This window comes from Euphorbia lathyris, chromosome 5 (genome assembly GCF_963576675.1).
Source record: "Euphorbia lathyris chromosome 5, ddEupLath1.1, whole genome shotgun sequence".
Classification (NCBI taxonomy): Eukaryota; Viridiplantae; Streptophyta; class Magnoliopsida; order Malpighiales; family Euphorbiaceae; genus Euphorbia; species Euphorbia lathyris.
Genome location: NC_088914.1, coordinates 15,520,503 through 15,535,249, shown reverse-complemented (window position 1 = coordinate 15,535,249; position 14,747 = coordinate 15,520,503). Strand labels below are relative to the sequence as shown.

Below are 14,747 nucleotides of genomic sequence, written 5' to 3'. Positions count from 1 at the left end.
TATTTGTATGGAGAACAAGAAAAAAAGACCTACAACAACAACAACAACAACAACAAAGCCTTAGTCCCGAAATGATTCGGGGTCGGCTAACATGAACCATCATATAAAACCGTGAAAATCAAGTCGTGTCAGCGACACAGATTCGCTCCCTCCACTCCGTCCTATCCACTACCATATTTTCCTCAATTCCCAATAAACTCATATCACTCTCGATCACCCTCCTCCAAGTTTGCTTAGGTCTTCCCCTACCCCTCACCACTACATCCCTTTGCCACTCTTCGGTTCTCCTAACCGGCGCATCAAGCGCTCTACGTCTCACATGGCCAAACCACCTTATGCTCCGTTTATCTGGCTTTCTCTTCTTTTAATCCCGCCTCTATATCTCACCTTTAAAAAGAAAAAACAGAATAAGCAACTACCTCCAACCCCTTCCACGCTTCCAATCTTAGGAAATTGGCACCAACTTGGCCAATTGATTCACCAATCTTATTGTCAGCTTTCCAAGAAATATGGCCCTGTCATGCTCCTTCGACTAGGTCAAATCCCAGTTCTTGTTGTCTCCTCTGCTGAGGCTGCAAGCAGTGGCGGAGCTAGAGCTCAAGGTCCGGAGGGGCTCAATTGCATAAAGATTTTTTTTTTTAATAATGACTTAAGGCTTTGATTCATAGTAGTCAAATCGAAATTTTCAAATTTTTGATAATATAAGGGTAAATTTGATCATAATTGGAAAAATTAAGGTACAAAACAACTGAGATTCAATATGAAGTAAGAATAATTTTACCTCTAACGTATAAAATGGTGCAATTTTACCCTTAATATTGGCAGCCAAGAGCAATTTTATCCCTAACGTTGACAAGTTTGGTCAATTGGAGAAATTATTCATCAAATTGTTTTCTCGGTCATGAATTTTGTAACTAAAAAATATAATTAAAAATAATAAAGGAGAATGAGATTAATAATGATTAAAAATGATATTTAATATTTTTAAAGGAGAATGAGGTTTAAGGGAAAAAATTAAAATGAGATAAAAAGTGAAGAGAGAGATTTGAACACAAGACCACTTGGATATAGAGATACCTTTAATTATCACTACAACCAACTATGCAAACTTAGTTTCATGTTATATAATTACATTCTACATTACAAGTATTAATTTTAACTATTTTGGGGGGGCTTCTCGGGACTGGACCACTATTCGTCAAGGGTGTTCCGGAGGGTCGGAGGGTCGGGAGACCCTCCCTTACCCCCCCTAGATCCGCCCCTGGCTGCAAGAGATGTCTTAAAAGTTAATGATCTTTCTTGTTGCAGCAGACCTTATTTAGCCGGAGCTGACAGACTTTCTTACAATTTCTTGGATGTGGCTTTAGCGCCATACGGTGATCATTGGAGACACATGAAGAAACTGATTGTTTTAAACCTCTTTAGTCTTAAGAGGGTCCAATCTTTTCAGTTTCTTAGAGAAGAAGAAGTTGAATTGCTTGTCAATTCAATCTCCGCGACTGAAACTCCTATTGATCTTACTGAAAAGTTGTTTGCTCTTGTGGCGAATATCACATATAGGATGTCTTTCGGGGTCGATCGGGGGACTAACTTGGACAGAGACAAATTTCATCAAGTGGTTCACGAAACTCATGCTGTGGCAGGAAGCTTTTCCATGGCTGAATTATTCCCATTTGCAGGATGGATCATAGACCGGATAACCGGTAATCATGCCGAGACCATAAGAGCATTTCATGAATTAGACAGTTTCTTCGAACATGCAATAAATGATCACCTTAAACCTGGAAGGAAAAAGGAGCGCGATGACATAATCGATGTTCTACTACGAGTAAAGGAAGAGCAAGCTCAACTCGGAACTGCTGACTTTACTAAAAATAACATTAAAGCAGTCCTCATGGTATGCTACTAACTATCTTTCCACTTATGGTCACAGTTTTCATTCTGAAATGACTCTTAATTTGCTTCATTCATTCTGCAAATATTTTTCCATCAGAATTTACTTTCACCTGGCACAGATACTGCTGCAATTACTTTGAATTGGGCAATGGCAGAGCTTGTCAGGAATCCAAGAGTGTTGGGGAAAGTTCAAGATGAAGTTAGAAAGCACGTTGGAAACAAAGGAAAAGTAAGCGAAAGTGACCTTGACAAGCTTCAATATCTGAAAATGGTAATAAAAGAAACTTTCAGAATGCACCCTGTTGGCCCTCTTCTGCTGCCTAGAGAAACCATTTCTCATTGCAAAATCAATGGTTATGATGTTGATCCTAAGACAATGATCCAAGTCAATGTCTGGGCAATCGGACGAGATCCGACATACTGGAAGGAGCCGGAGAAGTTATATCCTGAAAGATTTGCTGATAGCTCTATTGACTATAGAGGACAGAATTTTGAGTTGTTGCCATTTGGGGCAGGCAGAAGAATGTGTCCGGGGATACATATGGCAACCATAACAATAGAATACGTACTCGCAAACCTTTTATACTTGTTTGATTGGAAATTTCCAGAGGGAATGAGGAAAGAAGACATGAACATGGAAGAGAAAGTTGGTGTTAGTCTTGCTATTATTGATAAAAAGACACCTCTCATCCTTGTTCCGATAAAGCATCTTCAGTAATTAAGGGAATAAGGTGTACATTTAGTCTTGTGGTTATTTGTAGAGAACATATTTGACCTCTACATAAAAAACAATGCAATCTTAAACCAACCTTTTATCAAACGCTGCAATTTCAAAGCTCACTAATGGAAGATGAGTTTTTTTCATTAACATAAGAATTGCAATTTCAAGTCTTATTGAGTGGCCATAACACTAGAGGAAGGTGACCAGAACATGAAATTGCAAATGAAAAAAACCTATCTTTCGTTAATAATTCTTTAAATTGTACCATCTAGTACAATATATTGCAGTGCTTTGTACGTGGAAGCTAAATCTTCTCTCCTCCACTAACCACATGGCTAACTTTGTACCTTATACAGTAATTAATTATGCCACCTTAATTTCTTTGGGGTTATGATCTTTAATAAATTTGAGATGAATTCTGTTAGCAGATTTCCAAAGGATCTTGTTCGTTTTCCAAGCTTATGATGCTTTAATCACATGTCATTACATAATATTAATAATGATAAGTTTTTTTCTTTGTAGTTTCCATATATGTAGATCTGGATAAGCTCCGAATTTGTTCCTAACATTTTTGGGAAGATAAAAAATTTGTCCTCAACGTTTCCAAAGTAGAGCAGTTTTATGCATAGGCAGTGGCAGAGCCTTTGAATGCTCGGAGAGTAAAAAATAAACCCAACCCATGGCTTAATTTTTTCCCCCTACCCAGGTAAAAAAGACGTCTTAGCCTGAACTGGGATAAAACAAAGCACAATCTTATCCCATTGGCAGGGGCGAAACGATGCCTATAAGAGGCGGAAACCGACGACCTTAGGTGCGGCGGCACCTGTGCCCCTACCTTCACCTCTAGACTTAGGTAAAAGTCCGAGTTGTGTTAAGTGGGTCAAATTTGAACCTTATCCCATGTGGGTCAATCATTGTCTGCTTGTAGTGTTATTGAGTTTTGAGCAATGGAACAATGTTTTTTTTCGACATTATGTAAGTTAGAAGACTGGAAATCTACAATTCCATCGATTATTCTTTCCGATTTTTATATTATCATGCATTTATTCATACATAACATTTGAGAATTCAGGAGCCTGGTGTAAATGTGCACATGCCTCATCTTTATCAACTCATACTAAGTTGTAACCACAAAATTGTGCTGTTAGCAGTTATCAATGACGTAGCAAGAAGTAATCCTAAGCCAAAAACATAAAACTAGAAGCAATTTATAGGTAAATTTGTTGGATGCCTAACTTGCAGAAACCTGATGCCTTACAATGCTTACTGGATCCCGAGTAGCACCATTTTCACCAGTTGGCTGCAAGACAGAAAATAGAAATAAAAAAGAGAAGAAATGGAATTATGTTTAATGGTAAACAGTTCACTTTCAGAGCTATTAAGACTAAATTAGATGTTGAATCCAACAGATTGTGGTCCTAATCCAACTCAACTTAACCTAACCTTGACAAAGCAACCCATTTAAAACTAATTACATGCATTGATTAATGCTGAATAAATTTGAGTTGAGTAGATTTCCGAGAACTCAAACAATTGAAGAAAACAAAGAAAAATGGAAGTAAAAACTGGAGTAGATAAAAACACCAGATTAGAGAAGAGATAAAGGAGGAGGCACATAGAAAATACCTAAGGAAGTGGAGCAGATTGGAGGAGGGACTTTGAAAATTCAATTCGATTTGGAAGAAATTGGGGAATTAGGAACAAACTTACTAGTGTGTTCATTCAGGGTTCAGCTTTCAAGTATTCTTTTTCGAAAATCCCCTCATCAAAATGACATGTTATTTGGGTTACTGCATATTCACATGTTATTGGCTTAAACTTGCCTATTGAACTTTTAAAATAACCTGCCAAATCCCCTCATTCACAATGAAGACCTCTTTTTACAAATTGAGCTTACCCTTGCCAACTGAATCATAACCCTTAGATACTGTGTTTGATACCCTGTAATGAACGTTGTAATGGAATGTTCATTACTATGTTTGCATTAGTATATTGTTTTTGTCGTAATGGAATTACAATTACATCACTCAATTTTTCTTTACACTTTATTATCTACAATTCTTATTAAACGGTAAAACATAAAATGAGAAAACATGAAAAATGCAAAGAACGGGGAAAATGTGAAAACGGAAAAACACCAAAATAGGACAAATAGAAAAAATGGAAAAATGTGAAAAAACATGAAACACATCAAACCAAAAAATTAGAAAAAACATGAAAGATGAGGAAAACGTGAAAAACACAAAAAAATGCAAAAAACAGAAAAATGTGAAAATGGAAAAACCAACAAAAAAAACTAACAAGTTTTTAATCGATCATATATGGGTGATGTTCCCATACATATGAAAATTTGAAAATAATTGAAGTTTCTAACTACATTTGGCACAACAAACATAAGTAATATAATAATAATTACATTCACTATTTTTTTTTAATTTGTTAACCAAACATTATAATGATAATATAAATACTAATTATCAGTTTAAACATTTTAACTCAATTGGTTTTTTTTGACAAAATAAAGTTGCCAATTATCCCAGAGAAAGGAGACGATGAAAACTGTTGAGAAAATTAGGCCTCACCCTATTCCAAGCTGTAGCTCAAAGAAAAAGGGGTGTGTGTCATAACAGAAACAAAATAAGCATATGCTTGCTATTGTTTTTTCATAGGCTGATCCAAGTTTTAGGCTTAGGCTGTCACACCCGACCCTAAACGACCTCAATCGGCATCGGACGTGAAATAGAAAGATCATAATATTTACCAAGGACCTCAACATATATTTACCAATTCCAATATATTACAATTGAAATACCAAAGTTCTAACCATAATTCTAACAATAAGCATCAAACTTCCAAACTTCGCCTAATCGGTCGGTAACCTTCTCTATATCCTATACTTTATCACCTAAAAACATTAAAAAATTTTAAAAAAACGTGAGACAAAAATCTCAATAAGAAACTATCAACTATAAAAACCAACTTTACTTAAAATAGCTACATATATACCTTTAGAAAGAGATTTAATTAAAACCTTATAAAATATACTCAAAACCAAAGTTCATATAATTTTATATATATAACGCATCTTGTCAAAATGAATCAAAACAAATAAACGTTTCATCAAACCAACTTGTAGTCAAATAAATATTTTGTAAATCATAACCGAAAACATAATCCAAATGAACTTAAAACATTGTATCCATCCTCGAATTTCTCCCCTTAAGTATCAATCCATAACCACATATATAGTCGAGACGTCTCTTAACATTGCCTATCTCATATGGTCTTCAGACTGTGTACACAGGCCATGTCCCTCACTGAACATGGTCTTCAAATATAAAACCACCGATCCGGATAACTCTCGATGGATATAAAATCATAAAATCATAACATGCTCAAATATCCTTTCACAATCAAATTCCAAACTATTTCATAACCAAAAATCATTTGGCTTCAATTAGCCATTTTGTATCATAAAAATCATATTTGGACTTCAATCTAAAATAATAACAACAATAACCGCAACAGATTTCTCAATCCAAAACAATTAGTAAGAAATCATCAAATTCATTTTATTCAATATATATATATATATATATATTTTGAAACCAAAAACATATATGTATATATGTAAATCAATCAAATTAAGCCTTAAATTAACATAATCAAGTAAAATCTGAAATTCACATAGAAGCATAATCAATAGCTTCATTTGAACCGTAATTTCACAATAAAAAGCAAAATCAGGAAAAACCTCAATTTTACAAAGTTCCTGCATAACTCTAAAATATCAATTTCTGAAACTTCTTTGATTATATATATATATATATATATATATATATATATATATATATATATATATAAAACTCAAAATATAGTTGATAGTTACTTACCTTGGCTATAAATTGAACAAAATACACCCGATCGATAAGCCGCTAAATTCTGTCTAAAACGTTTCCTTCCAAACACCACCGAAACTCAAAAATCCTTCAATTAGGACTTAGATCTATACATAAGGATGCTATGTTTTGAATTTCAAGTGATTCGGACGGTCGAATCTCCGTGAATCAAAGAAACGGTGGAGAAACGGCCGAAAAACGACGAAGAGGCAAATCAAAATCAGAAAAGAAAAAGAAAGAAGATGGTGGAAGTTGGCAGGAATTTGGGATTTATATTCCAAATTCGATAAATATCAGATTTGATCCTTCATCTTTCTATAATCTTTTAAAAATTACCCTAAACTTTTAATTTACATATAAAACCATCAAATTAACTTCAAACTTTTCCTATAACACCAAATTAACTTCACACATCCAATAATATATAATATCTACTAATATCAAAATATAAATTCTAGAAATTTAGACACGGATGTGACATAGGCTTTTTTATTTTTGGCTTTGAGTGAATAAGATTGAATTTATCATCACAACTTACTAATCAAAAGTAACACTATAAATCCAAACATCAATCAGAATATGCAAAGCAAACAATCAAATGGCTGCTTATGCTCCATTTATATGGCTTTCTCTTCTTTTACTCCTGCCTTTATATCTCATCTTTAAAAACAATAAACAGAATAAGAAACTCCCTCCAAGCCCTTCCACGCTTCCAATCTTAGGCAATTGGCACCAACTTAGCCAATTGCTTCACCAATCTTATTCTCATCTTTCCAAGAAATATGGTCCTGTTATGCTCGTTCGACTCGGTCAAATCCCGGTTCTTGTTGTCTTGATGCGGACATCCTAACTGATAGTACTGATCACGCGCGCTCTGGCGGATCCTTAAACACTAAACCCACGAAGGTTGTACCGAAGAGGGCGGATCCCCAGGACACACGAACATGGCGGATCTAGGCGTACGCCAGGAGGCGTATCAACAACTACCCTGGACGGATCTCTAGGTTACTTCCTCCCGAAGGAATTCCCCAACAACCCTGACGCTCCGTACCTGTACCTGTGTACCGCTTGTCGGGGCGTATTCCCCATTTTACCCTTTAGTTGTTAACCATATTATAACCCTAGTAAGGGTAGTCCTTGTCATTTACTTATCTTTAAGGGGAAGTATTTAAACCCTCATTTTGTAAGGATGAGGCAACTTTTATCAATCAAACATTATTCTCTTTGAGAGCCGAGGTTTATGTCTTGTTATTGGGATTCACTCCTTCTAGTTTAGCTAGAGAAGAAACTCTTTGTTGGTTTTACGATTAAAACCTCCATTTATCGTTTTCAATCTGTATCAGTTGGTATCAGAGCCAATCGTTTCCTGACCCGAAACTTCTTTTGGCAATGGTTCAACCCCGACAACTGCAAGATTCCATGGAAACCAGTGACCGGAGGTATGAGGAGCTGAGGGAGCACCTCGTGGAGCAGATCCAATCCAGCCATGAGCGGTAGAGGCAAACCGACCAACGGTTCCTAGAGCTAGCCACCTCCCTAGAAAACTTCAAACTGGAGGTTCTGGCTCTAATTCGACCAACCGCGGGAGGATCAACCCAGAGAAAGGAAGGAGTCCCTGAACAACAGCTTCCACAAATGGGTCCTAGGGATCCTGAGGTAAGAAGACCCAACTTTGTCCTTGTGCATAACGCTGATAGTGATAGTGATGACTTTGAGGGTATCGGGAATGATGATACCGTTAGAACTACGAGGGATGTTGGGCCTGTTGACAACCGACGTGTGGAGGTTGCTAGGGGATACCCAGGTTTAGGGAACTTTGATAGAGATGATGCCTTTAAGCTAAAAATAGACTTACCGTCTTTTGGAGGCGAGCTGGATATAGAGGGGTTCTTAGACTGGCTATCGGAAGTTGAACGTTTCTTTGAGTATGCTGGGATTCCTGATGAGAGGAAAGTAAGGCTGGTGGCGTATCGCCTGAAGGGTGGCGCATCAGTTTGGTGGGATCAGATGAGGGAAGAGAGAAGAAGAGGGGGCAGAGATCCGATTCGATCTTGGCTACGGATGAAGGCAATGTTAAGGGAGCGGTTCTTACCGCCGGATTATGAGTAGTATATTTACAGCTCCTACAGGGGCTGCTCTCAAGGGACACGAAGTGTCCATGAGTATACTTCTGAGTTCTTAAGGCTTTCGGCGAGAGCCAACTTGTCTAAAACTGAAAACCAGAAGACCTCTAGGTACCTAGAAGGGTTGAGATACAACATCCAGGATCGTATTGGCACACAGATGGTGGTTCGAGTACAAGATGCTAGGAATTTAGCCCTCAAGGCTGAATCCCAACTGACCGGGAGATCCAGGAGATCCGCCACTACTGAGTATACGCCTGGAGGAAGAGATAACGTGAGGTCTTATGACAAAGGTAAGCAGGTGGCGAGTGCCAGTGGGACCAAGGTTAACAGTATGGGAAGAGGATCTGTTGGAGATACTAGGCCATATAAGGAAGCACCTATACCACCTAAAAGCAACAACCCGTATGCGAGGCCAGCACCTTTCAAATGTTTTCGGTGCAATGAGCCAGGCCATAGATCCAACGAATGTCCTAGGAGGAAGAGCGCCAACATGGTGGAGAGGTATGAAGATGACTATGACGAAGGGGATGAAGTATTCTGTGAACCCTTGGGAGACGATGATGATGAGGCGGATGAAGAGAGATACGCCGTTCATGTGGTACGACGTTTGTTAGTCTCCAGCCGGGTAGAGGGAGATCAGAGGCACCGTCTATTCAGGAGCCGCTGTCTTGTGAAAGGTGGGCGATGCAATGTGATAATAGATAGTGGGAGCCAAGAGAACATTGTGAGCAGCAGCGCCGTTCAGAAGTTTGGGTTGTTGGCGGAGGCGCATCCTGACCCTTATAGAGTGGGATGGATCAAAAACGTGGGCGAGCTTAGGGTGACCCAGAGATGCAGGGTACCTATTGTGATTGGTGATTACAGTGATGAAGTCTGTTGTGATGTGGTCGATATGGATGCCTGCCACCTATTGTTGGGCCGACCCTGGCAGTTTGATAATGATGCCATCCATGCAGGAAGAGAGAACACTTACAGATTTATGAAGAATGGGGTGAAGTTCGTCCTTACGCCAATGATGAGAGAGCCAAGGGCCGATGAGAAATCTACTTTGGTAGTCTGTCCTACACACAAATCGTTTGTCAGCGAATGTGAAGAGAGCCAAATGGTGTATGTGGTAATGGTTAAGGCGAATCACGAATCCGCCCAAAGGGACGAAAGGGAGATGCCGAATGAAGTGACCCGCCTACTTGGCGAATATCAGGATCTGTTCCCTAACGAACTGCCAAGTGGGTTACCACCTTTGAGGGACATCCAACATCATATCGATCTTGTGCCTGGGGCTAGTTTACCAAGCCTCCCACACTATCAAATGAGCCCAAAGGAGAATGACATCATGAGACAGAAAGTGGAGGAACTCATCGAGATGGGATACGTTAGGGAGAGTATGAGTCCTTGCGCCGTTCCAGCTTTACTTACACCGAAGAAGGATGGGTCTTGGCGGATGTGTGTTGACAGTAGGGCTATTAACAAGATCACCATCAAGTACAAGTTCCCAATTCCAAGGTTGGATGACATGTTGGACCAACTTGGCGGATCGCGGGTCTTCTCCAAGATTGATCTCAGGAGTGGTTATCATCAGATACGAATCCGATCTGGGGATGAGTGGAAGACCGCCTTCAAGACGAGAGATGGGTTGTATGAATGGTTAGTTATGCCATTTGGGATGACCAACGCCCCCAGTACTTTTATGAGGTTGATGAATTAGGTGCTTCGCCCCGTGATTGGAAAATTTGTAGTTGTGTATTTTGATGACATCCTGATTCATAGCGAGATCTTGGTGGAGCATGTGGAGCACTTACGGATAGTGTTTGACCTATTAAGGAAACACCAGCTATATGCCAACACTAAGAAGTGTGATTTCGTCATGGAAAGTCTGGTTTTCCTCGGGTTTGTGGTTAGTGGCGATGGGGTCCAAGTTGATGGGGAGAAGGTAAGAGCCATCCGAGAATGGCCCACTCCGAGGAACGTGGGTGATATCAGGAGTTTTCATAGGCTAGCAACGTTTTATCGCAGATTCATTAAGAACTTCAGTTCCATAGTGGCCCCGTTGACAGAATGTTTGAAGAAAGGAAGGGGGTTCGAGTGGGCGGACGCCCAAGAAGAGAGCTTCGCCTTGATCAAGGAAAAGCTGAGTACAGCGCCAGTGCTGGCGTATCCCAATTTTGATAAACTGTTCGAAGTTGAGTGTGATGCCAGTGGAGTTGGGATTGGTGGTGTCTTGATGCAAGAAAAGAGGCCCATTGCATACTTCAGTGAGAAGCTCTGTGAGGCATGGCAAAAGTGGGCAACCTATGATCAAGAGTTTTATGCTGTAGTGAGGGCGTTGAAAGTATGGGAGCATTACTTGTTGGGAAAAGAATTCATCCTCTACACTGACCATCAAGCTCTCAAGTACCTGGGAAGTCAGAAACAACTTCGAAGCTCCATGCATGCCCGGTGGTCCGCCTTTATAGATAAGTTCCCTTATAAGCTTATCCATAAGGCTGGAAAACAGAACAAGGTGGCGGACGCCTTGAGTCGAAGGGTGTCACTAATCAAGACGGTAAACCTGGAGACCGATTGTTTTGAACACATCCGAGGCGAATACTTGGCGGATCCCGATTTTGGTAGTATCTAGGAAAAATGTAAGAACCAGCATGGAGATGGAGCGTATCACCTGATGGATGAGTATCTCATGAGGGTCAACCAGCTTTGCCTACCTTGCACTTCCATTCGCAAGAAGGTTGTTCGGGATCTACATGGCGGATCCCTGGGAGGGAATTTTGGGCGAGATAAGACATATGGAGCAGTGAGTTCCCGCTATTTCTGGCCTAAGATGAGGAGAGATGTTGCCTACTTAGTAGAGCGATGTTATGTTTGCCAGACCGCTAAGGGGTGCACTACAAATGTAGGCTTGCAGTTACCTTTGCCTGTGCCAGGGACCATATGGGAGGATCTGTCCATGGACTTCGTCCTAGGATTACCCAGAACTCAGAGGGGCATGGATTCCATCTTTGTCGTGGTTGATCGGTTTTCAAAGATGGCTCACTTCATACCATGTCGCAAGACCAATGATGCCTCAGCGACTGCTAAGCTATTCTTCAAAGAGATTGTCAGGCTACATGGCGTACCTAAGAGCATTGTCTCGGATCGTGATACGAAGTTCCTCAGTCACTTCTGGCGGACATTGTGGGCTTTGTTCGATACGTCCCTGAAGTTTAGTACCACCGCCCACCCTCAAACAGACGGACAAACAGAAGTGGTCAATAGAACCTTGGGAAACTTACTGCGCAGCAAGTGTAAGGATAAACCCAGGATGTGGGATGTGGTTCTAGCCCAAGCTGAGTTCGCCTACAATGGCTCTGTACATTCGGGAACCGGGAGATCTCCATTTGAAGTAGTATACACAAAGACCCCTAATCACGTCCTCGATATAGCCCATCTTCCTAAGGGAAATGTGACTGCCAACCAGCTGGCCAAAGATTATGTACAGATGCACCAAGAGGTGAGAGGGACCCTTGAAGAGAGAAACCAGAAATTAAAGGCGAAGGCGGATGAGCATTGCAGGGACCTACAGTTTGAAGTTGGGGATGAGGTTATGGTATATTTGGGCAAAGAGAGACTCGCCAGTGCCACCAGCAGTAAGCTTCAGCCTAGGAAATATGGACCATATAAGATCATCAAGAAGATAAATGCCAATGCCTACCATATAGCATTGCCGAATTGGCTCGGAAAAATCTCCCCAGCGTTCAACATCCGTGATCTTAGCCCGTGGAAGCCCGATGGTCCGCTGGAGTTCAATAAATACGAATCAGCGCCGAGATCTTTTAAAGAAGGAGAGAATGATGCGGACATCCTAACTGATAGTACTGATCACGCGCGCTCTGGCGGATCCTTAAACACTAAACCCACTAAGGTTGTACCGAAGAGGGCGGATCCCCAGGACACACGAACAGGGCGGATCTAGGCGTACGCCAGGAGGCGTATCAACAACTACCCTGGGCGGATCTCTAGGTTACTTCCTCCCGAAGGAATTCCCTAACAACCCTGACGCTCCGTACCTGTAGTTGTTAACCATATTGTAACCCTAGTAAGGGTAGTCCTTGTCCTTTACTTATCTTTAAGGGGAAGTATTTAAACCCTCATTTTGTAAGGATGAGGCAACTTTTATCAATCAAACATTATTCTCTTTGAGAGCCGAGGTTTATGCCTTGTTATTGGGATTCACTCCTTCTAGTTTAGCTAGAGAAGAAACTATTTGTTGGTTTTACGATTAAAACCTCCATTTATCGTTTTCAATCTGTATCATGTCTCCTCTGTTGAGGCTGTAAGAGATGTCTTAAAAGTTCATGATCTTGCTTGTTGCAGCAGACCTTGTTTAGCTGGAGCTGCCAGGTTTTCTTACAATTTCTTGGATGTGGCTTTAACACCATACGGTGATCACTGGAGATACATGAAAAAACTGATTGTTTTAAACCTCTTTAGCGTTAAGAGGGTCCAATCTTTTCAGTTTGTTAGAGAAGAAGAAGTTGAATTGCTTGTCAATTCAATCTCTGCTACTGAAACTCCTATTGACCTTAGTGCTATGTTTTCAGCTCTTTCTGCGAGTATCACATATAGGATATCTTTTGGGATCAATTCTCGGGGGACTAGCTTCGAGAGAGATATATTTTATCAAGTGGTTCACGAGGCTATTGCTGTGACAGGAAGTTTCTCCAATGCTGAATTGTTCCCATTTGCAGGATGGATCATAGACTGGATAACTAGTCATCATGCCAGGACCGAAAGAGTGTTTCATGAATTAGATAGTTTCTTTGAATATGTAATTGATGATCACCTTAAACCTGGAAGGAAAAAGGAGCACGATGACATTATCGATGTTCTACTACGAGTAAAGGAAGAACAAGCTCAACTCGGAAATTCTGAATTCACCAAGAATAACATTAAAGGAGTCCTCCTGGTATGTTTACTAACTTAATTTCCATTTATGATCAACATTATCATTCTGAAATGACTCTTAATTTGCTTCATCCATCAGAATTTATTTCTAGCTGGCACAGATACTATTGCAATTACTTTGAATTGGGCAATGGCAGAGCTTGTAAGGAATCCAAGAGTCTTGCAGAAAGTGCAAGAAGAAGTTAGAAACCATGTCGGAAACAAAGGAAGAGTAAGCGAAAATGATCTTGACAAGCTTCAATATCTGAAAATGGTAATAAAAGAAACTTTCAGAATGCACCCTGCAGTCCCTCTTTTGGTGACAAGAGAAACCATTTCTCGCTGTAAAATCAATGGTTCCGATATCGATCCTAAGACAACGATCCAAGTAAATGTCTGGGTAATAGGACGAGATCCGAAATACTGGCAGGAACCGGAGCAGTTTTATCCTGAAAGATTTGATGGTAGCTCTATTGACTATAAAGGACGGGAATTTCGAGCTCTTGCCATTTGGGGCTGGCAGAAGAATCTGTCCAGCCATTAGTATCCCACAGAGAGGTGCACAGAGGCAGAACCATTATTCGTGTTTTCAGAGAACATATTAAGTAACATTAATGGAAATTCAAGGGATTATTGTAAATTATTATCCATGCGGCACTAGTAATTCCTCTCCCATTACTAGTCAGCCTTCCCCCATTCACCTTAGCAATTGATAATTGCCTTAGCAAATAAATTTAGCAAAGTTAAATGCACAAGAGTGAGGAATAATTATTGTATTACAAAGGAATGTGTTACAATACAATTACAAGAATGCTTTGAGAGAGTTTGAGTGGCTTGTGATGCCTCTCCAAATGATCTTAACCTCTGTTTATAGGCTTCCAACCAATCTAGAAAGCTTCTAGAAAAATCTAGGGCAACCTAAGTTAGAGCTGTTGGGGGCACTACTGGAACTTGTTGGGCAGTTTCTGGGCGCTCTGGGGCATTCTGGCACCGTTCGGCCCCAAACTTGATTTGAAGCTCAACCGTAAACCCTAAACCTCGAACTCTTTTTCTATCAAAATTGCACCCAACACGTTCTCCTTCATATTTTCTCTTATTGTTTCTCGATCACACATCTCTTATTCTGGCTCTCACCCAAGATGTTCACCTTCATCTTTATGCTATGAAAGTTAGCATTTCTCGATCACA

The 14,747-nt window shown here is 40.1% G+C and overlaps 1 protein-coding gene and 1 pseudogene across 1 annotated transcript; both read left to right on the top strand.

Annotated features, from left to right (window-relative positions):
* The first annotated feature begins 319 nt into the window (after positions 1-319).
* On the top strand, positions 320-2,614 carry LOC136229687 (cytochrome P450 71B36-like). Its single transcript, XM_066018596.1, has 3 exons — positions 320-581; positions 1,275-1,897; positions 1,994-2,614. The coding sequence occupies exons 1-3, from the start codon at positions 320-322 to the stop codon at positions 2,612-2,614; spliced, it is 1,506 nt and encodes a 501-aa protein (XP_065874668.1).
* A 4,500-nt stretch (positions 2,615-7,114) lies between these two features.
* LOC136229686 (cytochrome P450 71B10-like) lies at positions 7,115-14,164 on the top strand (annotated as a pseudogene).
* The last annotated feature ends 583 nt before the right edge of the window (positions 14,165-14,747 follow it).

Bases quoted from the DNA above. Each gene is read 5' to 3' on its own strand.
- LOC136229687 (XM_066018596.1), top strand. From the start codon at position 320: ATGGCCAAACCACCTTATGCTCCGTTTATCTGGCTTTCTCTTCTTTTA. The intron at 582-1,274 runs GTGGCGGAGCTA...TGGCTGCAAGAG, and splicing joins CTCTGCTGAGGCTGCAAGCA to ATGTCTTAAAAGTTAATGAT. The intron at 1,898-1,993 runs GTATGCTACTAA...TTTTTCCATCAG, and splicing joins ACATTAAAGCAGTCCTCATG to AATTTACTTTCACCTGGCAC.